The sequence below is a fragment of the Pogona vitticeps genome, chromosome 4 (assembly GCF_051106095.1).
Source record: "Pogona vitticeps strain Pit_001003342236 chromosome 4, PviZW2.1, whole genome shotgun sequence".
NCBI lineage: Eukaryota > Metazoa > Chordata > Lepidosauria > Squamata > Agamidae > Pogona > Pogona vitticeps.
In genome coordinates this window covers 185,249,175-185,275,468 of record NC_135786.1, presented here as the reverse complement: position 1 = coordinate 185,275,468, position 26,294 = coordinate 185,249,175, and the positions used below count along the sequence as shown (strand labels likewise).

The 26,294-nt window shown below is 40.0% G+C and overlaps 1 protein-coding gene across 13 annotated transcripts in view; it reads right to left on the bottom strand.

Moving 5' to 3' along the window:
- Positions 1–26,294, bottom strand: part of GREB1L (GREB1 like retinoic acid receptor coactivator) — a 191,182-nt gene that overhangs the window by 64,685 nt on the left and 100,203 nt on the right. For 8 of the 13 annotated variants that reach the window (XM_072998833.2, XM_072998838.2, XM_072998835.2 and 5 more), the window contains 6 exons: positions 22,092–22,268; positions 20,048–20,170; positions 13,511–13,645; positions 11,970–12,107; positions 7,651–7,770; positions 2,035–2,172 (listed from right to left, as the gene is read on the bottom strand). In XM_072998833.2, coding sequence (XP_072854934.2) covers positions 2,035–2,172; positions 7,651–7,770; positions 11,970–12,107; positions 13,511–13,645; positions 20,048–20,170; positions 22,092–22,268 — 831 coding nt within the window. The remainder of the gene's footprint in view (positions 1–2,034; positions 2,173–7,650; positions 7,771–11,969; positions 12,108–13,510; positions 13,646–20,047; positions 20,171–22,091; positions 22,269–26,294) is intronic. The other 5 variants (XM_072998841.2, XM_078392610.1, XM_078392609.1 and 2 more) reach the window with 2 other exon arrangements.

Below are 26,294 nucleotides of genomic sequence, written 5' to 3'. Positions count from 1 at the left end.
TAAATAAATAAATAAATAAATTTCTTTAAAGTGTGTTTGCTGTGAAAGATTTCGGAGTTCTTTACTGGTCATTATTTTAGACATGAGATGCTTCTGATAATTATACACCAGATGGAAACAGCATAGAGTTGAATTCAACGCTGAAATAGGAATAGCTAGAGAGCCTGTTAGGTTGTATCCACATCAATATTCTTCTTTTTCTAGTGCCTTTTGCACTCCCAGTATATTTCTATAGTTCTCCTTGCACGTCTGCACCAAGCATAACTAAGTCCACAGGAACAGCTTATAAACAGGTGTTGTAGTGTGTCAGTGTGGGCTTGGTCCATGAAACCATCACTAGCAAAAAACAAGCTTCTGGTCTGATTATTTATTTCAAAAGCAAACAGGGAGCCATGGAGCATGCCAACACCCCCACCTTCGACCTGTAGGAATTAAACTCACAAGAAGTGAGAACAAGATAATAATAAGGTTTTGCCTCTGAAAAAGCATTCATTCAAGCTTAAGAACAGTTCATGCCATTTCAAAGGTCAGATCTGCATGGGCAACAACTAAGCAGTGTTCCTCTGGACACATGGCCTGGAACTCTGCAAGGAAAGCTCGTAACAAGGTACAGTACTCCCTTAAGGTTTGGGATGCATACACCAGCTGTTCCTGGGACATATTACCAGGGCAAAAAACAGCTGATGTTGACATATTTTAAGGTGCTCCTTGACTGAAACCTCAAGTGAAAGACCAAGCATAAATCTGGACAGTTGCAACTCACAGCTGCAATTTAAAATACTGAAAATAAAGGCAATTAATGTTACCACTACTAGTTTACAATGACTTTAAGCAAATCATATTCAGATCATATTTAAACATATTTCTTTCTTTCTGCAGTGAGGAAGTGGTAAGTTGCAAGGCAGTAAGAGAGTTTTTTTACCTTCTTCACTCAAGAAATAATAACACAACAGATCCCAAGTCTAGCTATTAACTGTTTATGTTTACATTTAACACAATATCCCATGACATAGAGTTAAAAGATTATATTCAAGTATGCTTTAGCACCAGAAGGCTCACCACCAGTGATGGATCACTCACAGAAAACATGAATACAATGAAGTTGGGAGTAATTGAAATATGCATCAGGGACAGAGCTGTATATAATAACTAGGTGCTGTTGAGTTGATTCAGATGTATAGCAATCCCTTCCAAAATTTCCTAAGTACAGAATCCACAGAAGTGATTTACCATTCCCTTCTGAGGTACCTCTGGAACCATGTGGCTTACTGAGGGCTACAGAAGCTGGCTCTTCTCCCAGGAGGCACCACGGGGAATTGAACTATCAACCACTTGCTCTCACTGAGTCATCCAGCCAGGTGTGACAGAATGATTTCCAGTAATATAATCACAGCTCTCCAAGGTACTGAAGACACGAAAGTGCATTATCTTTCTGAAGACAAAATGGTTCCATTTCCTTGTTTGTTCTTTACCATTTAGCATATAAAGAATAGAGAGGGCAGAGTGAAATTAAATATAAAATATAAGATTTGTGTTGGCCAGTTCAAAGTTTTGAGCTCCCTGTTAAGACACAACGCTGCCTTCAAATTTCCCAAACTTTCACTTTTTAAAGCACAATTCTGGTGCCAAGGACAAACTTTTCCAACTGTGGATAAAAGCTTATTTCCTTTCATTCTTACTGAAGGACCAATATGACCTACACATGACCTCTTTTAGATTAGGCTTCAGCAAGAGATTCCTAATGATCAACATTCAGCAATTAATGTGAAATGTCCCCGAGATGCCTTTAGTAACACATTTTGATTGATTCACCCTTACATTCCAGCCACTCTTCACCACTCTGGGAACCATAAAGGAGCTGACTGAGAATCTGGAGTAAACAGCATTTTAAACCATCTACTAACCTTGTTTGAAGCATGTGAAAGACTAGTGCAAGGATTCAGGACTAATCAGCTGGGGTGAGGTGGGAGGAAGCACACTGCTAAACTAACACAGCATATTTGCAAACAGGTTTAATTCATATTACAAACTCACCAATCAGAATCACAGGTCTGATTCCTGAGTTATTCAACAGATTTTCAGGAACGATTACAGTCTCCCCTGCAGGGATGGGCTGAGGCTGTAAAATTCCAGTTAGCATCGATTGAGGAACTGGGACTGACAAAAGAGGCTCTATAAAAATACAGAAGAAGGGGAAAAAAACTCCTGTTACCAAAAGGCTCACACTGTGATTTGGCCCTACGAACAATGTAAATGAAAATAAACCCTCTCCCACTCCGGGTGATCATTAAACACAATAAAATTCAAAATATGCCTGCATTTCCTTTTGTCACTGTAATGAATTTAAAGAAACAACCAAATATTCTTGCTTAACTCCTCCCTGTAAAACAAATGACCTTTTAGAAAACAGCAATGCTATTGTTTGTAGCTGAGAGAGAAAGAGGAAATTAAAGAGAAAGGGTTACATATTGGCCTTCCTGCAAGGCCAGGTGTGAGGCAAGAGGTGTTCGGAAAGACCAGGGCACCTTTCAGTGCTACCTGCCAACACAAAGAAGAATGGAAGTACACACCAACCCGAGACCTGTGGTATGCAGATCAGAAAGCCAAACAGAGGTTGCCATTTCAAAGCCTCGTTGAATGTTGCTTCAAACTTCACATAGCTCTGAAGCTGCAAACATTACTCTAAGTGTTTGACACAAGGGAGCCAAAGCCTTTTCAGACCTCAATATAACCCAACTATATATAATCCTTATTTTGCATGTTAATTGCAAAGCTTCATTAATGATTTGTAGGAATTTGAAGAAACCCAGGAACAAAATAGAATTGTGAAGCTGCAGAAATCGTTTTTTCATATAGGTTTTTTTTAAAAAAATCACAATAAAAAGGAGATTTTATTTCATTTTGTTCAAAATGTTAGCTTCTTCCAGCCTCCAAGACAATGAAGGCTACAATCCAAAGTGAGCCAAGTGAAATACGAAAGTCACTTTGAGGCTGAAAGATGTTTTTCTATCTCCTTTACAAAGGAAAAATAAAATTATGAGCATTGGGTATGCCCATATAGAACATCTTTAGACATGCAGGTCTCAAAGTATAAATGCATTTTTATCTTCACAGGTATTTGCACTGTGTTCTAAACTTTAAATTTGTTTTAAGAGGCAGATGTTTTGCGATTTATAATAATTTCACATTATCATAAGGAAAACTTTCTATGAGGGCATGCATACAGATATACTGTACAAATACAAATACACTTTTTGGATCTGCTAAACTATGCATGCCTTTAACCAGTGCCATCTTAAAAGAAAACTTAAACCATCCCCGTACAAAGTGTCTAACATTTTCTGATGTTGGAAATATTAATGTAAAATTATCTATCTATCTATCTATCTATCTATCTATCTATCTATCTATCTATCTATCTATCTATCTATCTATCTATCTATCTATCTATCTATCTATCTATCTATCTATCTATCTATCTATCTATCTATCTATTTATTTTATATCCCACCTATCTGGTCGGTTAAGAGATTTCAGTTTGAAAGCATGCAAGGCAAGTGCTTTTTGCTGCCACACAAATCAGGAAAATTTGAACAAGGAAGCAAAGTCCACACAATATTAGGTGCCATGATACCAGATGAATAGTGAATAACTGCATTTGAATATGTCAGATAGGAAAATTCAGGAATACTGTACGAGAGGTTTTATGCAATGTTCCAAGTAGCACTGCAATCCTGTACATATGTGTCTCAGAGGAAGTCCCAATGCACTTAATGGGACTTATTTCTGAATAAAAAGTGTATAGGATTTGATTGTAACAAAGAACTTTTTGTGAAAGAGACTGCTGACATGAGGAAATGCACCACTATTAAGGCATTTAAGCTAAATAGTGTTTGATGTATGAAGGCATTTAGTTTTACCAACAGAATGAAAACCATTTATCATTACTATGCAGAGGTGAATTCATCTTTTTTAAACTCTAGATTGAGCCTGGGCATTTGATAAAGTACAGAAGTGGCAAAATAACATTTTTAATGCCCTGGAGTAAAAAGGATGCTGACATAGAGACAGCTAAATTACTGGTGGGATTGCTAACTTACCCAACTCTGTCACTACATTTGTGAGCACTTCTGAAAACATTTAAGAAAGGTTTCAGCACTTGTAGTACTACTAGCTATGACATGTCCTCTAAAGATGTCACAATAGCTGTGGTTCACAACCTTGGGTCCCCAGATGTTTGGATTACAACTTCCAGAAATCTTGGCCAGCACCGCTAGTGATGGATGCTTCTGGGAGTTTTAGTTCAAGAACATCTGGGGACCCAAGGTTGGGAACCAGTGCTCTACAGTATAGTGACTACTATGTTGGCAGATTCAGACTGATGAGATTCATATCCCATCCACCCCTTAACAAGCCAAGAGGACTGACATTTGGTCATTAAATAATAATGCCCAGCCTAACCTATGCCACAGGGCTCCTGTGAGTATAAAAGGCCAAGGAATGAAGGAGAACCATGCAGGCTGCCTTGAGGGGGGGGGGGATTCTTAGAGGGGATTCTGGGTTTAATTTTTGTTTTATATATTGTTTAATTGTATTGTTTATTTTATTTTATTTTTTATTTTAAGGTTATTTTACTTTATTTTTATTTTACTGTATGTTATTTTGGTTTGTTGTATCTATTTCATTTTTTCTTTTCACTTCATTGTTAATTGTCTTATGCACCCTTTTCTTGAATTATATGCGCTTTAAACTATTTAATTTGATTATTGTTAATTGTTTCACTTAATACTATTCTGTTATATATGTCTGGTACCTTTGGCTATACTTTCATATCACATTATTGCTCAACTGCATTAATTTGGTGTCTTCTCTGGGCTTTTTCCCTTGCTGTTTGTTATGGAGTGGAAGGCCTGCCCTCCCAGCGAGGAGCTATTGAACATCCGGGTGATTACGGGTAGAGGGAGATATGGCAGTGGCAGAGCCCCTACTGGTGTTAGAAGAACGGTGAACAGATGTTTGAAAGCTGTACACCATTCTGGGACTCTGACCAACCATCAGTATCGAGGTAGCCAGACCAGCCAACCCTCCACCCTAAAATTGTTGCTATTGAATACCATGTCTGTATCCAATAATTTCCAGATTATTTATGATCTTATTCTGAAAGAGGATGCAGACTTGGCGTGCATAACTGAAACCTGGATCAGTAGAGAAGGGGGTCCACCCCTGATCCTCACCTGTCCTCCCGGTTATGCTGTCCAGCACCAGGGTAGACTGGAGGGACAGGGGGAGTAGCCATTGTATATAAAAACACTCTGGAGGTTACTAGGCGCTCTGCGGTGATGAAGCTGGGTTTGGAGGCCCTCCATGTGTCAATAGGGGCCAGGGATGGTATTGGGATTTTGCTGGGTTACCAAGCTCCCCGCAACCCATCCATCTCCTTACCAGAGCTGGCGGACTTTGTCTCCACGGGCACTGTTGGAATCCCCGAGGCTTTTGGTCTTGGGTGATTTCAACATCCATGTGGAGGCTGTGACATCTAGTCCAGCTCTTAAGTTCTTGGAAACCATGGCTTCCTTGAACATGTCCCAACATGTTAACAGCCCCACCCATGTGGGTGGTCATATGCTTGACCTGGTTTTCTCCACCAACTGGAGTGAGTGTGGTCTGATGGTGACTGACCTTGTGTGGGCTCCCTTGCCATGGTTGGATCACCACCTAACAAAATGTAACCTCTCAGTGGCTCTCCCACCTCACAGGGAGCAACGACACACTTTAATAGTCCACCCGTGAAGGCTACTGGATCCTATAGGATTCCAGGATTCCATGAGAGGGATTCCGGTTGATATGGCTGGTGCTCCTGTCAAGGCTCTGGTAGAAGGCTGGTTTACAGTCACCACCAGGGCTGTAGACATGATCGCTCCTAAACGCCCTCTCCAATGCAGAGCTCAGCCTCTGTCCTGGTTTAATCAGAAACTACAAGCGATGAAGCAAACTAGGGGAAGGCAAGTGGAGACAGAGCCTGACAGATTATAATAGGGAAGCTGTCAGGGTTGTGACTAATCTTTACTTTGCTAAGATAAGGGCTGCTAGTTGAGCTCACTTTGCTGATCAGATAAGCGAGGCTTCAAATCAACATGAGGAACTTTTCCGTATAGTCCACGACCTATCTGCAATTGGTCTAAGTGATGGACCTCCTTCTAGTATCTCACCCGACAAATTTTCAGCATTTTTAAAATCTAAAGTGGAGGCCATCCGAGGATCGAGCAGAGAAGTCCAGCACTCCGCCTTGCCCAGTGACTCTTGATTTCTTTCAGCCTGTGACACCTAATATCGTGGACAAAGCACTAGACCACTGTCAGGCCACCACCTCATCTCTTGACCCTTGCCCGGCCTGGCTAATCAAAGCAGCCAGGCCCATAACAACTGATGACACTCAGCTCTACATCTCCTTTTTTCCAACCACAGTGGATGCTGTTCTGTTCCTTCAGGGCTGTTTGGAGTCTGTACTGCAATGGATGCAGGAAAATGGGCTGAGGCTGAACCCGGACAAGACAGAGGTCCTGAAGGTGGGTGGCCCCACCATCAGCGGTTTGGGAAACTCTCTCTCTTTTGGGGGGTGACTCTCACTGCAAAGAGTGAGGTTCACAGCTTGGGGATACATTGGGACCCGGCGCTCACCATGGAAACTTGGGTGGCATCAGTGGTCTGCTCTGCCTATTTCCATCTTTGGTGGATAGCCCAACTGCATCCCTATCTTGATGTTGGGGCACTCACCACTCTGGTCCACATGCTCATAATCTCAAGGTTAGACCACTGTAATGCACTCTGTCTAGGGCTACCTTTGAGATTGATGCGGAAGCTTCAAATGGTGCAGAACTGAGCGGCCAGACTCCTCAGTGGGGAGAGGAAACACCAATATATCACTCCCACGCTGGCCGCCTTGCATTGGCTGCCCATTCACATTCACGTTGATTTCAAAGTTTTAATGATTACATACAAAGCCCTAAACGATTTAGGACCTTGATACTTGGCGGAACGCCTCCTTCCACCTAGATCTACTTGTATCACTCGATCTAGCCAGGAGGGGCGACTGAGGAGCCTAATACCGAGGGAGGTCCGGAAAGAAAAAACTAGACACTGGGCCTTCTCGATAGTGGCTCCCTCTCTTTGGAACAAACTCCCCTCCGAGATCCGTTTGGCCCCCTCGCTGGGCATTTTCAAAAACCAACTTAAGACCTGGTTATTAAGACAGGCCTTCCCTCCGGGCACTACTTAATTTACTATTTTTCCCCTCCATCTTGAACTATTGTTAATTATCGCAAATCATTGTAAAATTGTTATTATATCAATTGTTTTTACTTTGTATGTTGTAGACAATGTCTAGATGGGTGGCATATAAGCTTAATAAATAAATAAATAAATAAATAAATAAATAAATAAATAAATAAATAAATAAATAAATAAATAAATAAATAAATAAATTGAGCTCCATGTGAGAAAAAATGTGGAGTATAAATATCTAACAAAGAAACAATAAATAATAAATAATAACAGAAGGTGGGATATAAATGTAACACATAAAAATAACACAACAGCCAGACAAAGTGAAGCAATAGCAAGAAATTGTGCTGGTTGAATACTGAATCTTGCCTGCTCTTGGAAGAGGCCGGATGGCAGGAACAGGCACAACTAAACCAGGAGGAGGGACTGGTGATCCAGGAGACCATCCCCGGTGTCGCTTCTTTGGTGGGCCAGAACTGGACATAGACGCTAGCGGAAATAAAATGAACACACAAAAGGGGAAAAATGAAAATACGAGAATTTGCTGCAACATGGCACAGTTGTCTGTTCATTTCATTTCATTTTTTTCTTCTAGTTTAGAGAGAAACCAGACAAATTTGCAACTGGATCTTAGTGTAAACCATTTGTCCAGTTACAGTGAGCTCTTGTGCTAGGTCCACTTTGTGTTCCTACAGGAGTGTATAAGACTTGCAATTAGAGAAAACTCATAACAAGTCTGAGGAAAAAAAAGACAGTTTCTTCATTGCTACATAAAGGACATGCTATCAGTGCAAATATTTTTACTCAGCTTATATAACCAGATCTTAAAGTGAAAGTGTATCTAACGCATATACCTACTGATGTTTATAGATAATTGCTTCTGTGTGGAATTCCACAAGAGCTTTGATGAGCACTGATAGTTCCCACACTTTTTTGAGTTTGATCTGAAGTCCCAACCATCTTGCATAACTAGTATACAAGGAGCCATCCAAGATACAGGTTAGTATTGAAGATTGTTTAAATAATTTGTATGGCATTTCAGGCCACAGTTCACAATAGGGAATTCTGAAGTGCCAAATAAGCTCTGTGAATCTTTGTTCCATGCTAACAAACAGTCCCCTTCATGGATTGCTGCCTTGTCATGACGAAGGGGCTTGAGTAACTCAGTGAAGCTATGGGCTATGCCGTGCAGGGCCACCCAAGACAAGACGGACAGGTCATAGTGGAGAGTTCCGACTAAACACAATCCACCTGGAGCAGGAACTGGCAAGCCACTCCAGTATCTTTGCCAAGAAAGCCCCATGAACAGAAACAAAAGGCTAAAAGATATGACGCTGATAGATGGGACCCTCAGGTCGGAAGGCGTCCAACATTCTACTGAGGAAGAGCGGAGGACAAGTACAGGTAGCTCCAGAGCTAATGAACTGGTTGGGCCAAAGCCGAAAGGACACTCAGCTGTGGACGTGCCTGGAAGTGAAAGGAAAGTCCGATGCTGCCAAGAAAAATACTACATAGGAACCTGGAATGTAAGATTTACGAACCTTGGTAAGCTGCAGGTGGTCAAACAGGAGATGGCAAGAATAAACATTGACATCCTGGGCATCAGTGAACTAAAATGGACAGGAATGGGCGAATTCAATTCAGATGAGTATCATATCTACTCTTGTGGGCAAGAAGCCCATAGAAAGAATGGAGTAGCCCTCATTGTCAACAAAAGAGTGGGAAAAGCTGTAATGGGATAAAATCTCAAAAATGATAGAATGATGTCAATACGAATCCAAGGCAGACCTTTCATCATCACAATAATCCAACTTTATGCACCAACCACCAGTGCTGAGGAGACTGAAATTGACCAATTCTATGAAGACTTACAACAACTTCTAAAACTGACACCAAAGAAAGATGTTCGTCTCATTCTAGGGGATTGGAATGCTAAAGTAAGGAGTCAAGAGATAAAAGGAACAACAGGAAAGCTTGTCCTTGGAGTTCAGAACGAAGCAGGGCAAAGGCTAATAGAGCTTTGTCAAGAGAACAAGCTGGTCATCACAAACACTCTTACAATAACATAAGAGGAGACTCTACACATGGAAATCACCAGATGGGCAATACTGTAATCAGATTGACTATATTCTCTGCAGCCAAAGATGGAGAAGCTCTATACAGTCAGCAAAAACAAGACCTGGAGCTGATTGTGGCTCTGATCATCAGCTTCTCATAGCAAAATTCAAGCTTAAACTGAAGAGCGTAGGGAAAACCACTGGGCTAGTCAGGTATAATCTAAACCAAATCCCTTATGAATACACAGTGGAAGTGAAGAACAGATTTAAGGAACTTGATTTGGTGAAGAGTGCATGAAGAACTTTGGATAGAGGCTCGTAACATTGCACAGGGGGCAGCAACAAAAAACATCCCAAAGAAATGGAAATGCAAGAAAGCAAAGTGGCTGTCCAATGAGGCCTTACAAATAGCAGAGAAGAGAATGGAAACAAAATGCAAGGGAGATAAGGAAAGTTACAGAAAATTGAATGCAGACTTCCAAAGAATAGCAAGGAGAGGCAAGAGGGCCTTCTTAAATGAACAATGCAAAGAAATAGAGGAAAATAATAGAAAAGGAAAAACCAGAGATCTGTTCAGGAAAATCGGAGATATTAAAGGAACATTTTGTGCAGAGAGGAACATGATAAAGGACAAAAATGGTAGGGACCTCACAGAAGCAGAAGACATCAAGAAGAGGTGGCAAGAATATACAGAGGAATTATATCAGAAAGATTTGGATATCCTGGACAACCCAGACAATGTAGCTGCTGACCTTGAGCCAGACATCCTGGAGAGTGAAGTGAAGTGGGCTTTAGAAATCATGGCTAACAACAAGGCCAGTGGAGGTGATGGCATCCCAGTGGAACTATTTAAAATCTTAAAAGATGACGCTGTTAAAGTGCTACATTCAATATGCCAGCAAGTTTGGAAAATGCAATAGTGGCCAGAGAACTGGAAAAGCTCAGTCTACATCCCAATCCCAAAAAAGGGCAATGCCAAAGAATGCTCCAACTACCGTACAATTGCACTCATTTCCCACGCTGGCAAGGTTATGCTCAAAATCCTCCAAGTTAGGCTTCAGCAGTATATGGACTGAGAACTCCCAGAAGTACAAGCTGGATTTCAAAGTGGCAGAGGAATTAGGGACCACATTGCTAATATGCGCTGGATTATGGAGAAAGCCAGAGAGTTCCAGAAAAACACCTACTTCTGCTTCATTGACTATGCAAAAGCCTTTGACTGTGTGGACCACAGCAAACTATGGCAAGTCCTTAAAGAAATGGGAGTGTCTGATCACCTTATCTACCTCCCGAGAAACCTATATGTGGGACGGGAAGCAACAGTTAGAACTGGATATGGAAACACTGACTTGTTCAAAATTTGGAAAGGAATACGACAAGGCTGTATATTGTCCCCCTGCTTATTTAACTTATATGCAGAATACATCATGCGAAATGCCAGACTGGAGGAATCCCAAGCCAGAATTAAGATTGCCGGAAGAAATATCAACAACCTCCGATATGCAGATGATAACACTCTGATGGCAGAAAGTAAGGAGGAATTAAGGAATCTTGTAATGAGGGTGAAAGAGGAGAGTGCAAAAAACGGTCTGAAGCTCAACATCAAAAACACTAAGATCATGGCCATTGGTCCCATCACCTCCTGACGAACAGAAGGGGGAAGATATGGAGTCAGTGACAGATTTCACTTTCTTGGGCTCCATGATCACTGCAGATGGTGACAGCAGCCTCGAAATTAAAGGACGCCTGCTTCTTGGGAGGAAAGCGATGACAAACCTCGATAGCATCTTAAAAAGCAGAGACCACCTTGCCAACAAAAGTCTGAATAGTCAAAGCTATGGTTTTCCCTGTAGCGATGTACGGAAGTGAGAGCTGGACCATAAAGAAAGCTGACCACCGAAGAATTGATGCTTTTGAATTGTGGTGCTCGAGGAGGCTCTTGAGTCCCCTGGACTGCGAAGAGAACAAACCTATCTATTCTAAAGGAAATCAACCCTGAGTGCTCACTGGAAGGACAGATCCTGAAGCTGAGGCTCCAATACTTTGGCCATCTCATGAGAAGAGAAGACTCCCTGGAAAAGCCCCTGATGTTGAGAAAGTGTGAAGGCAAGAGGAGAAGGGGATGACAGAGGATGAGATGGTTGGACAGTGTCATCGAAGCGACCAACATGAATTTAACCCAACTCCAGGAGGCAGTGGAAGACAGGAGGACCTGGCATGCTCTGGTCCATGGGGTCATGAAGAGTCAGACACGACTAAACGACTAAACAACAACAACAAATAGTACCTAATAGAAAGATACTGTCTTTTATTTCCTGTAGTATTAGATTATACAGTTTATAAGGGTATGACAAAAAGAATTACCAGGTTTTTCATATACAGACTGGGATACATGGCATGGATGCATGAATACACAGCATTACAAGCAGTGAAGTAAACAATACAGCTGATACACCACGCAATCTCATTTTCCCCGACATCATTGTTTTATAGTTCATCCCCATATGCTACAGTACTCTTATTTATTCAGAAACTCTACTGATTGGAAGATGTTGATGAATGGTGGAGTACTGAGACTCTGTTGAAACTTAATAGCGACAAACAGAGAGTGCTCTTTAGAATACACCTTACCTTGCTCTCCTGCTACACAGCTAGGCCCAGGAGACATTGAGTGAGGGATAGGGCGGGCAACTGTAGAGCTCAGCAGATTAGTCCTTCCTCCACTACTGTTTCCACTAGCAACGTCAGAGGCACGGAGAGACAGGGCAGCTGAGTGCAACAAAATATAAGCAGTTTTTAAGTGACTGTTGGGAAGTGAACAAGTAGACTGTGGAATAAAAAAAGGTTACGGTGAGATGTTACAGCAACGTATGTAAAAACTGAAATCCCATTCATCCAAACGTTGTAGAGAGATTCTCTTTTTCTACCCTAAGCTATAAAGTGGGAACAGATAAATAGAAACCATCAGAGAGAGCAGGAAGGAAATGGAGGAGAACCTTTCTCACTTTTTACTATGTGTGCAATTATCTGTCATGTGCAGTTGTTATTTCTTAATATTTAGGCAACAGGTTATTCACTATTGCACTATGTAGAAGACCCATTTCCATGAATAAGCAGTCTCTGACTTACGTAGCTACACTCCACGTTTCCCTGACAGGATGCTACCCTTTGGGTCTAATCCAGGACATTTTTTACTTTTAGTCTTTTCAATGCCCTCTCTTGAGACTTCCAAAGAATTCTATGGGGCAAAAGGGAACGCTACCAAGCCTTGGAACCCAAATGTGGGGAATAGAAAGCTTTTAATTGGTTTAAATTATTTCCAGCACCTGGATATGGTTTATGATGTCATAATTACACCAAAAGGATTTTGCCCATTATGTTCATGGGCATAGTACTCAGATATAAATTTGGATATATGAATCAATCTAGGTCCCCATAAGAATAGTTACTATATTATCTCTGGTTGTATCAGAGGATTTGGACAAGAGCAAGATTTGGTGGCTGGGGCAACTCTAATCTCTCAATCTCTCTCTGCTTGTTTGTTTGTTTGTTTGTTTATTCATTTTTATTTTTTTCCTGTTCAACATGAAATTCTAGTTTAATTTCAGAATAGGTTACATAGCACATTATATACAGAAATATTCACATGATGAAAATTAGAGACATTGTGGGGTAGTGGTGAAAATGTCATGTTACACCTTGGAAACAGGCAGGTTCAAATCCCCAAAAGCCATGAAATTCACTAGCTAGGATGACAGAGCTGTTGTGAAGATAAAATGGGAGTGGGGAGTGGAGGACAGAAGGTAACTGTTTACACTGTCTTGAGCTACTTGGAGAACTGGTAGGGTTGTGGGGTATAGATGAAATAAAATCATAATTCTCTCATTTAAACTAGCATGATTGTTTTTGAAATTATTGTTCAGGTAGATGAAATGCCTTAGAAATTTCTTGTGAGGAGCAATATTATATTGATCTCACAAAACATTTGCAGTTTCCTTTATTTACCTTTATTTTATTTTTCTAGAAGGAAAATTATACAGCAAATAAATTTTTGGTTTGAGATAATTAATGTCTACATTTACAACTCTGAGTAAATGCAAATTAACCATTTTTTCTCAGACACTCAAATAGGTTTCTACTGGCCCTTCTGAACTCCCGGGAAGACACATTACCTGTTGCAAATGTGTTTCCTACAAGTTGCACAGGCAAAGCCATTGGTTTCACTATGTTCTTATTCCGAGACAAATCTTGAATTCCACTTAAATAAACAGCAGAGGAAGATTGTGCTTGACTGAATACCGAGGAGTCTGTCAAAAAAATTGTTGTAACTAACTACTTGGCAAAATCTGCAATTGATCTTTGAATTTTCCTTTGGTACTACATACATTTCCCCCTTAAAAACAATTACAGATTCCATAACTATGTGAAATATTATCATGATGTTGCTTATGTATTTTCTACATTCATAGCATTCATGAACTTCGATACTGATTTTAAAATGGCTTAAATTCTAAAACAATTTAGTGATGAATATTATCATTTAATCTATCCAGGCTACTTCCAGACAGGGAGTTGCACAATGTCATGAATCGTGCAATGTCAAAATCTATACACGTATACTTAAAAGTAATGGCTGATAGTCGGTTCTGTGCCTCATGCACGTAAGGCTGACAACTTAATCTGTTGGGGAAATTTTTCAGAAAGAAACAATTTTCAATTCCCACAAAGGTCCTGAGGCTTCCATATGATCTATCTTGTCACGTAGAAGCCACTGAGGGCTGCAGAATGTGGGGAGGGGGTTCTTTGAGTCCTAAAAAACACCACTGGTAGGCAAACATCTAGGAAAACAGGTGTAGGATTTCAACCTAAACTTCTACATATAAGGTGCAGGCACAATATTCTTTCAGCAGATTTGTAAAACAGAAATAAACAGATCTTCCAATAGAATCATCATAATAAAATACATTAAAACCAAAATCAAAACTGATAGATTTCTGATACCCAGGTCCTACTTAATTGTAGCACACTCCATAAACCTAATAGTAATACAAATAGGTTCATCCCTAACAGACAGACAAAAAACTCGGAGTTGGGATGTCTTGCCCCAAATGAAGAAGGGGGGCAGATGTTGGCAGTTTTGGTAACAAAGGTGTGCACATGTATCTCTCTCTACTTTTGTATCATTGAATTTCTGTTGCCTTTCCAAACTCCACTTGACCAGAAACAACTGTTGGCTAGACAGTCCTAGTGAGGTCTGAATTCTGTCGTCACCCGGCATAAGCACAAAATGTTTTATTTGCTGCAATCAAAGGAGACAGATAAACAACAGATAAAACAAGTCCAAATCAGGAGAGTACACAAGATTTTAATTAGTGTTTGCTAGGCTAGCAGCTTAGGTCAGCCCAGTTATTTCACGAGACTGGAGAAAATGTACGTTCCATTAAGTGCATCATACCTCTTCAATGCCAGAACGGGCGGTGTTTTGTTTAGCTAGCTCTTACTGCTGCCAAGACCGTTAAAGGTTAGGGTATTCTTGTGTATTTGTGTAGCATACTAATTGTTGCCCCTAATAACTGCTGCTTCTTAGTGCCTTTCAACTGCTTAAGATCATCAAGCTCAGAATCTCTAATTTGGAACTGAGATAAGAGCAAAGACATCCTCATAGTTATACTGGGCTTTGAAAAAGCCTAGCGACCACAGCAATTTGCTACATCTGTAAGCATGCTGCTCATTCTCTGCATCTCCACAGTGAAAACTGAAGTAAAGGGATCGGGCTTGTCATTTTGGCACTGTTCCTTTAAGGCCGCGATGGAGAACCTATGGCATGCGTGCCACAGCTGGCACGCAGAGCCCTCTCTGCGGGCACGTGAGCCATAAGTCGCTGGATTGCTACCCCCAGCAACCAAACCTGAGGAGGAGGTTGCAGCCACAGTGCTAGCACCCCAAGAGGTAGTGGGCCAGGATCCAGAACAGCTGGCGGGGGATGGGCATGATTAGAGGCAGATCCAGAGTGGGGTCTAGAGGCACCTCTGTGCCCGGGATTCCCCCTTCCACTGCCGCTGCCACTTCTGCCACCACCCCCTGCCCGCTGGTTTGTTTGTTTGTTTTTTCCAGTTTGGGCACTCGGGGCCCAAAAAGGTTAACCATCACAGCTCTAAGGCAATGGTCCACGTCCCCAGGTATTCTTGGACTAAAACTCCTGGATGCCTTCATTGCTAGCTGTGCTGGCCAGAGTTTCTGGGTTAGTTGTAGTCCAAGAACACCTGGGAATCCAAAGTTGAGAACCACTGCTCTAAGCACTGAGAGAAATCTTGAAAAGAGGGCAAGTACAGGAAGGACTCCTAACCAAAGGACTTGCTCTGATTTCCCACAAAGCTTGAAAGGTGAAGCATCGGATCGGGGATAAGGCATAACATCCTAGAGGAGGAACAGCGTGTGGGTGAGCAATAGTTTTGGGTTGGTATCACTGATATAGTGTATGAATTCTGGCAATACCCCATACTGCTCAATTTGCTCATTTGTTTCAAGTTTTGTCTTTTGTGGTTTCTTTGGAGCCCCTTTTATCCTTCCAGTTCCTTCTGTGGCCAGATGCATTTCCAAGAAATTGCACCCTCAGGAATGTATACTTGTGGCTCAATGGGTGTCCTGCCTGCAACAGGTAAAATGAGACACATCCATTTTAATTATGAAAGCCCAGAATGCTCAGGTTAAGCGGGAATATTTGTTTGTTTGTTTGTTTATTTATTTCCCACAGGAAATGGTTTCCAGAAATTTGTTCATCTTGGCAACCTCCTCTGGACACATTTCATTTTGTTGATATCCTTCTTGAACTGAGATCCTCAGAAATGAACACAGTGTTCTACATGAGGTCTGAGCAAAGTTGAACAGCCTAAAATTATTTCTTTTGGTGACTGCATCAGAGTGTTGATTCATGTTTAGCCTGTTATCTACAAAGACCCCTAGATCCTTCTACACACACTACTGTCAGCATGCCATTTGCCAAGAGACCTGAAGGGCACCAAGTTGGCGAAAGCTGAACTAGAACCTATGGGATTCATACCTAGTCTGATAAATAAAGTAAGAGGGAGGTTACAGAGGTTTCTATGTCCTACATGGGAGCTTCCCTTTCTCTGTAATTAAAAGAAACAAAATATATTCTGAAAAATAATTAGATGAATAAATTATACAAATTAAGGCACTTTTTCTTACAATTTGCAAAATATGTCTGGCTTGTCTGACACAGAAAATCAATACAGAATTCATATGGTGCAGAATTTTGCTTTTCCTTAGCAGACTACATAGTCCTGGCTAATGTACCGAACGTATGTATACAGTATAAGGTTTCTTTAATCCAAAAGTTACATATAACATTAGATCAAGTTTCCCCTTTAAGTTGCTGATATCCCAACATGTCTAAAACTGGAAAATATGTTATTTATGGATAAATAAATCTGAAAAAGGGAAACAGCCCACGCTTGTTTTAGATCACACTAGTAAAAACAGCCAATGAGAAACAGCAGAAAGCAAAAGGAAGGTCATTACTAAACAGATTCACCACACGGTCTCACCACATGGAGAGAACTAAGAACCAGTAAAGTGAGGCAGTGGGTTTATGGGTCTGAGAAAAACGAAAGGGTTTGTCAGCCTTTGGAGAATGGACATTATAACTCTTACCACATTTGCCACAAGAATGATTGGGGTTCAAAATATTAAAGTCTTAAAGTATTAAATTGTTTTGGAATGTTTTGTTTGAAAGTATTTAAATTAGACACTCTTTAGGGCAATTTTATTGATTGTACATCATCCTGGCATATAGGACACATTAGAAATATTTGAATTAATTACATAATACCTAGAATTAATTCACTTGTGGGACTCTTAAAACACCGAGTCATAATATGGCAAACATCTATACCAAAGATGCGCAACCACCATAAGTGCCAAAAAGCAGCAGGTCAGGAACTGCATGCTGGCAGCCATTGTGGCTGGAGACCACAGCTGGCAGGGGCTTGGCTGACAGTGCACAAGGCCTGGGATCCCTTCATTTCTCACACTGTATTTTATTTTTATTTTATTTGAATACAAAGCTGTTTCTCACTCACTCACAAACATGCACAAATATGTATGCCCCCTCATTCACGGGCTCTCTCTCCTTCTCCCCCAATATCTGCACAGAAAGAGAGAGAGAGGGGCTCTCTCTTACTTTTTTACAGGTCAACCCTACTCCCCTTTAGCCCATCTTTCTCCACAGCGAGGCTAGTGAACCAGATTTTGTCCTCCTCTTGAAAAGAATGGAGCTGTTACTGAGAGGCTCTTCAAGTAGTCTCCAGCAGTGACATATGACTCATCCCTGCATCCTGGAGTCCTGCTCCAGTGGGAAAGTAGCCTCAAAGAAGAAGCAGATGTATCTTTTAGCTACCATATCTCCAAAGATAGTTTGTAAAGTAGGACTATTTCTACAAAAACAATAAAGAGTCTCCATGACACCTTGAAGAAGCAGAGTTAAATCCAAGTTTTAGGTCCAACTAGAATAGACCCACTTGTAAGTCAACAATGATGCAAGTTCCACTGATTCAATGAGCCTACTCTAATTTTAATTAACAGCTGTATTTTGCAAGTTTATTTGGGCAGAAGCTTTTACGGATTTTCTAATCCACAAAACTTTGTGCTATAATAGACCAGTTATTCTCTAAGTTGTTACATGGCTCTTTTTGTGTGTGTTTGTTGGTGGATTCTGATCTGAGCAGATGGCATGATAGCAGATAGCATATATCCCATCACTAACTTTCTAGGATTAAGAAGTTTTCTAAAATTGCACTTCGAATTAAAAACTACAGAACAATTAGTATATTTACTTGTGTGTGTTCCCAATTTATTTTAGGGGGAAAAGTGGCAGGCAGATGAGTTAAAGAATATAAATATAACATAACACATCCTCAAATTTGTCTCTGATTCCAATTTATTAGACAGAATTTGAACATGATGATGACACTGTGATAGCATCCAAAGCTTGCAATTTGAGGAGGATGTAAAAATGTTTTAGCAACTACGATCTGGCAAGTAAATAATGACAGGGAAGAGCAAACCAAAGGAAAACCAAGATAAGTTGATAAAGAAAAAGTAGAACACACAGGTAGATTTACTGACTTGGGAAATGTAACCTAAGACGTATGATTCCCACTGTTTCGAACTACGTCTAACCACAGAGAAACTACTAGTGGCTACAAAGAGATCAAGTAGCTTTTGGCACCCCAGAAAAGCACGTGTACTGACATTTGGCATTTGATATTTTTGCTTCTTGTTCTCTATTTAAAACAAGACAGGCAGTTACAATGCTATCCATTTTAATGTAAACAGTGGCCATTTTGACACAGACAGATATTGAGTTGTCTCAGAGAAGATGGATAACATTCTAAACTAGTATGTATTGGTGTGACAGCATAGCAGGTTTTCAAATGACACAGAAAGATGAAGAATGTTGTTATATTAAACAGAGCACAAACATGCACACACATACACACACATTTAATTTTATTTAGTCAATTGAATCACATTATGAGCTGCAGGGAATGTACTTTTCATCGCCCTTAATCCTGCTGCCAACTACGCATACTTATGTTGGGTGGGAAAAATTTGATCCCAGAACTTCTGGTAGATGGACATATATGATTCCTTAGTCTACAGTCTCAACAGTTAAAGCAGTATTACATTAGTTGTGTGTATCTTGGTTCCCTTGAAAAATCAATGGCAATTTATATGAATGCAGACATTTATTTAGCAACAATAATACAAATACAATAATATTTTCCTGAATTGGCCTTTCGTCATTGTTGTTTAGTCGTTTAGTCGTGTCTGACTCTTCGTGACCCCATGGACCAGAGCACGCCAGGCCCTCCTGTCTTCCACTGCCTGAACTGGCCTTTAGGTAATGTCCAAATTATAATCAAGAATCTACTAAGTGCTGCTGTACAGCCTTGGCCCTTTGGGGGCATTCTCACTATTCATGATTACAATGGCTAGAAAGGAAAACAGGATTTACTTACTAGGCCTTCCTCAACCTCTGAACACCAATCAACCCTAATGCCACATATTGCAGGGCAAATTCTGAAGCTGGGAGCTTGACCTATGTTTGTATGCCGGCCATACAGGATTTTGTGTTATGCAGAGAGCCTACACACAAAAAAGTATCCATTTCAGACTTTTCTCTTGCCACATGGATTGGGCCAGCAAACACAAGGCAACAAATGCTCCAATCCTAGAAGTGCAGCTCAACCTTCTTCTGAGGGAAGAAGGCCTCAACTCACACATATATCCAAAATATCTGTTGTGGATCTTGTTCACAAACAACACTTAATTTATTTAGTAATTAATATAATGCTAGACCATGTCTAGCTAGGTTATCTCTTTGGCTGTCAGCATTCCTTCCACATATGAAGCAGAGTCATTTTCCAGAATCCTGTAGGTGTTTGTTTAAGGTTTACATAACTTGTTGAAGTCAACTGTGGCTAATTGATGGAGTGGTGGGATCAGTCTTGGATGCTTATCTGCTCACATGCCTGATTGTGCAACTGAGAGACCCCCTTGGGGTGGAAAAAATTCAGCACAATTAGCCACAGCAAGTTTTGTGAACATTATGCAAACCCTGATAGGATTCCAGCCACTATTGCATAAATCTCACCTCTAGGACACAATTAACTCTCAAGGCCTACCTGTCTGGGTGAACACTGGCTTGTATCCATTAGCTGTTCCACTCTCAGGGGTCATGGATGGAGAAGCTGAAGAACTAGGTTTAGCAGAATGGCTAGCAGTAGAAGATTGCCTGCTTCTACATTCTGCAAGTGAAGTAGCTACAGTACATATGAAGGCAGCCAGACTTGACAGTGAGACAATTTAGCATTGACAAATGTTAATTAATCACATTTCCAAAAGCTCAAAAGCACATCCATTTTAAGACTGTATATTAAACAACAAAACTCATTCAACAACGACAATCTTAGACTTTTGTCAAATGAAGTTTCTTTTCAGTTAAGAAATCCTCTATACTTGCAATAAATATGAACCTGCTTTGCTAGGGAAAAATTAAAGAGTGACTTCACACAAAAGAGCTTACTGGAAAATATAATTAATGCAAAAGCAGGAAAGGAAGGAGCACGGCAAGAGCTGCAAGGGCTCTTGCGCAACCTCAGTATTATACACAGTAAAACACTTCACACATTGTACTAAGGAACTACACAGGCACAGCTGCACTATACAAGGTTTTGCACAAGTCACATGTGGACACCAATGGAGAGGATAAGGACATGGCAACACTAAGTACTATCACATCCACAGGTCATGAACATGCTAGCTAGATAATGCCTTTTATGAACTTCAAAACAGACAGTGGTTTTAACTTTTAATCTCCTCCATTAGGAAAACCAAACAGCAGGAGCAACATAAAAATGATTTCTTAGCAAAAGGCAGCATAAATATCCAAACACCAATTGTCGCATATTCTTAAAACACAACATTTGGCCTCAGGCTCTCTTGATCTTTGTATTAAATTTTACCAAACTTTTCATTTCCATTGTTTTTACAGATCTCTTCCTGTCTCTTTAGTAAGGGGGAACATGTACTTGAGTGTTGACTGGAGGAAATCTAAGCTGTAGTTAACCATAAACAACAATTGAATGGTTTGGAACTAACCCTTCCCCGACCTCTCGAGTAACCTTAGCTCATCTGGCTGTTGTCAGGTTGAGGGAATAAACCGTGTGTGGTGGTGCCTTCAGCTCCTTTGTTGGAAGAGTGAGATTAAAGTGTAATGTATTAAATGTTTTCAAATAGGCAGGTTTTGGTGTTTATTTTGTTTATTACAAAGCTCTGCTATTTTGAAATAAGTTGTAAATCCTACCTGAGCCGGAAGTTCTAATATCTATTTAATACAGTGGTGCCTTGCATAACGAGCGCACCGTTTAACGATGAATCCGCATAGCGATGCGGATTTTGTGATCGCTAATGCGATCGCATACCGATGTTTGAATAGGGCAAAAATCGCTTTGCGATGATTGGTAAGCGTTTTGCTTACCGATCTTCGCATTGCGATGTTGGGGGAACAGCTGATCGGTGGTTCCAAAATGGCCGTTGGAACACCCAAAATGGCCGCGTGCAGCGTTTTCGCGCCCTGCCCTCGCTTACCGAGGGCGCGAAAATGGCGGCCGAATGGGGAAACTTCGCTCAACGGTGAGTTTGGGCCCCGTTGGGCTTTTCCGTTCCATTTAGCAATGTTTCCCCATAGCGAAGGTTAATCCGGAACGGATTAACCTCGCTATGCGGGGCACCATTGTACATCCATTCACTATATGCTCATCAACTCTTCTATGTTTCTAGTAGCTCTTCACTGATATGGGTGAGCATACAGTTCATACAGGGACACCAAGCTTCTAAGTAAAGCTTTTAGGCGTATAACTAAAATGTAAAGTGTGGATCTAATAAGTAAGATTCTGAATGTGTGCTGTCACTTGTTATGCTTCTTAGTGGAACAAGATCAGCTGCAATTCTTATTTAGCATAGACTTCGCAGCAAATCTTGCTTTGCTGTCATGTGATGAGTAGAATGGTCCTTCAATTAACTAAACACAGATCTTTAAAACTATATGCCATGTCTTGCTGTCATCAGAAGACTCCCCGTCTTGTAAAAAGCTACTTGAAAACATGCATTTACTATTTAACCAAGTCAAATTTAACATTCTCTAATACTTAACAGGATACTTGTTACCTTTCCAGCATATAAGGGGTCCCTTTGTCAGCACACCTTGAGAGCTTCTTACTAGGTAGTACTTTAAGTGCTTCTGCTTCTTTGGCTGAGTGGTGAGTTTCAGGTTAATGTGGTTGGAAAATTCAGTGAAATATCGAAATCCTCTTTCTCCACAGCCTACACAATTTCCAGAAAAGCCTAAGAGTGAGGAAAATAACAAATTATTCTTTCCTGACTAAGCTTTGAAACAAACCATTTAACTTCTGTTAAATGTTCTTCTCTTACAATTTATGTTCTAGTCACCTCTGTGGCACATACTGTACTAACATATGCTCAATTACACAAGGATATCCTGAAATACAATGGGTCTGAGACATAAAACATCACTATTACTCAAGTATCACTTACTTTCATTCCACTAGTTCCTGTAATTGCTGACCCACAGATGAAATATAAATCTCAGTCTAGACTTCTGATTAAACTCACATTTGTAACATCTCCCATTTTAGGAAACCAACAGGCCCATAGAACACAGACCAGAACACAGATGCTGGTGGGTTTCCATCAATGTAATGCAACGCTCAACAAAGAAAAAGTTCTCCATTCCTGTTCCAGAATGGAATTCAAAGAGGATAAATGGTCAAAATTGAAAATGTTACTAAAATGTTAGGAAAAATCAATATAAAGATGCTCAAGACATCTTTCATCATCATTCTTTTCTAGGACTAGAATGAATGCAAGGATTATATATCTCCCCCAAACTTGCATGTTTTTTAGTCCTCAGTTAATACTGCTTCTGTTTTCCTTCATTTTCAGAGCTTTTTTTCTTATTAAACCTTTTATATGGGAAAAGAATTTGAAGTTGTCAGAAGAAATGACAGAAAGGAAGACAAAAATATTCTCTGTCCAACAGAATTCCCTCATGTAAAAAAAAATCTATGTCATCACAGAGGTTTTTCCTCTTACAGGAGTTTCACATAGAGCATAAATAAATAAATATTTGAGACAAAGCACTTAGTACTGAAACAAACGTTGAAAGCTCATCACTCTAAAGAGTACTGTAATCTCTTCCGAACATAAAAGACCTTGGAAGAAAGGTCATAAGGTCAAACTAGTTTTGCAAGGTGGCTAAATTACATCTTTAATTGGGCTTCACTGGATACAGCTAAAGCTATATGTTTTCTTTGATCCACTTAGTCCCATTTCCCACTGATTTCCAAAGCATGATGACAGACAACATCTGAAAGACAGTAGGCATGGTGCAACTAAGCCATATCCTACCCATCTCCCTTAATGTTTATAGTCTCTAGTTAGGTAATTTGTTAAGCATAAAGATACCTACAGCAAATGGCAGTTGTTGTTTGAACACTGAAATGTTACCTCCCCCCCTTCTCCCCCACCCGACCAGTGGCCATGCTGGAATTCTGGAAGTTGTAATCTGAAAAAGTAACTATTCCAAACTGCAGTTTTAGTTGTCTAATCAATAGGTCACATTTATTTTCATAATGCTAGCAGAGACAAAGCTACATACAATGATAATGATTTGCTTATTTATTTATTTTATTAGATTTTTATCCCACCCTTCTAGACTATGTGTACTCAGAGTGGCTCACAATAAAATTATTCATAAAACAATTAAAAACATGAATTAAATCGACAATGTTAATATCAAGATGGAAAATAGAACAAAAGATCAAGTAAAAGTAAGAGTTAAGTCTTGACAGGACGGAAGGCCTGCCTAAAGAGCCAAGTCTAATGACAAGTGTATTCAACAAAGCTCTTATTTTAAGAATAGTTTTTTAGACTTTCAATAATATTATCTATTTGTTTGAAGTGGAAGAAAACAATCTGTTCCTGCAAGAGTCAAATTTTTGTAGCAGAATGTATCAGCCCACACAGTTTCAATGTTTTAAAAACTATTTAACATATTGTTGCACTGCATTGTTAAAAATACTGGCACCACATACTGCTTTAAGTACTGTACGTTAAGTTGAAAGGCTAGAAGTGACATTATGCCAAAGAACCCTTCCCAGTTTACCGCATAAACATTGTGTCTCCTGAAAGGAATCTTACAGAAACCTTTAAATAGAAGTTGTTGAAACTAGATAGTAAAATTACAACCAGTTCATTAAACAGATATTTGGTTTAGAGAGTGTTTTTAACATATAAAGCAAGTCTTACAGAAAAGGAAGCTTGCAAATAAAATTATTACAGAAAAAGACTACTTTAAAGAATTTATATACAGACAGCAACCAAGCTTTGCTTTGTACTCAGTTGAAGATATCAGTACAAACTGATATCTATCTGTAAATAGAGTTCTTACTAGGTAAGAATTGTGACCGAATTTCATGCTGAATAGTAATGATCTAACATATCACAAGCAAATTCCTTATATTCATGAAATGGTCCATTTATTGTTTCCCCTCCCATACCCTCACTAAATTAGTATGCTTAATCACCCAAGTTACCCCAAATTTCTAAATACCATTCACTGGCAGGTTTAGGGTAATGTTTTCCTATATTATACTGATGAGAAATTGTACTGAAGTTGACAGGTGGATCAATGTACCATTCCCTGAATCCCAAGAAGAGAACATCTGGCCCCAGGCCTAATTTAGCCCATGGGAGGACACTTCTCATCTTCCGAAAACCAAACCAGACAGTGGCCATGGAGGTACGGTTGGAATGCGACTCTTATTTCTGATCTCTGATTAAAGGTAAGAGTGGGATTCCACTGCACTCATCTTGCTTCATATCCAAACCAACCATCGTATGATCAAGGAAAGCTGATGTTCTGTAAATATTACCTTTGTAATATAATGTAGAACTTAAAATATGAATTATTAGTCCATAAAGTAAGAAACCCAAATGTTCGGATACAAAAAAAATAGGATTTATTTACTCTCTTTCATCCTTGCTTTCAAGCCTTTGAGACTTTTGACCACAGTTTCTGTTACAAAAACTAGATGTTGATTTTTTTTTCTAATGACAAATGGGTTTATAAAGCTTCTAAAACCCCACTGGCCAGGCATAAGAAGGCAGCAGATCGTTCAGTCCTGCTATTCATCTTTCAAATATTTACATTTATATAAGGAACCTTCGGCATCATTAACTGGCAGACTCACAAAGTCAGTGAGGGTATCAAAATAGGTAATAAATTCTGAAAACACATTGCTTTTATGTTCTTTCTCAAAACTTGTGATGTGAAATGTCTTATAGGAACAGCCAGCACTTGACTATGAAGCAAGCCAAGGCACTGGATGGATGGAATGTGGGGTGGTGAAGATTCAGAGCCAGCCTTAGATAACCTAATAAAGGGGGATTTGGAACTTGTATGTGGAACTTGTCCCTTTGCGTGTTCTAACCAATCTAAAAATAGTAGGTAGAAAACAGCAGTGGAATTCAGGAGACCAACAGAGCAGCAGTATTTTCTTTTCTCCTTAGGGGCTCTGAAAGGTCTCTCAAGTATTCAGGAGAAGTACTATACAGTTTTTTGGGGATCTCTGTTGCCTGTCAAAAGTACCATCTGCCAGCAGGATGGCATGTTTCTGACATGACCATGTAAGGAAAGAAAACTCCACCTTTTACATTGCAAACACAACTGCTGTTTACACATCTATATATCTCAGAGAAGGGAGACAGAGAACAGGCAGATTCTCTAAAATTTATATTTTCTGGAAAGGAATTCCCAGAATCTTTCAGCCGGCATCACCATGCTGATCATGGGCTTCTGTGAATTGAAGTCTAAAAAAAGAAAACTTCTCCAATCTCTGAGCATTCATGTATTAACAGTGCAAGAGTTAAAAGGGCGCTGGAACTAGTTTATAAAATTATTACATGTCAATTAAAGACATGGCTTAATCTTCATGGCTGTATTAAAATCTATGCATACACCAAAGGGAGGCAGCCTTTGAGCATCTAGGGGCTACTTTAACATCTTGCCTTTTTTTTCTCCCAGAAGATTTCATATATTTGCTACTTTAAAAATATTATTACTTTTTTTTAAACTTTCATTAGATTTTTTACCCCGCCCCCCTAGACAAAGTCTACTCGGGGCGGCTTACATATGTGATTAAAAACTATGAGAGAGGATGTTCAGACCCAAATAATCCTCTTTTACAAATAGGAAGTAATGGGTGTTTTGTCCCCCTCCAATTGTTGGAGGAGTCTGGGAGTCACACAGGGCCCCTTGGTGGTTATGTATCACACCGATGGCCCACACTC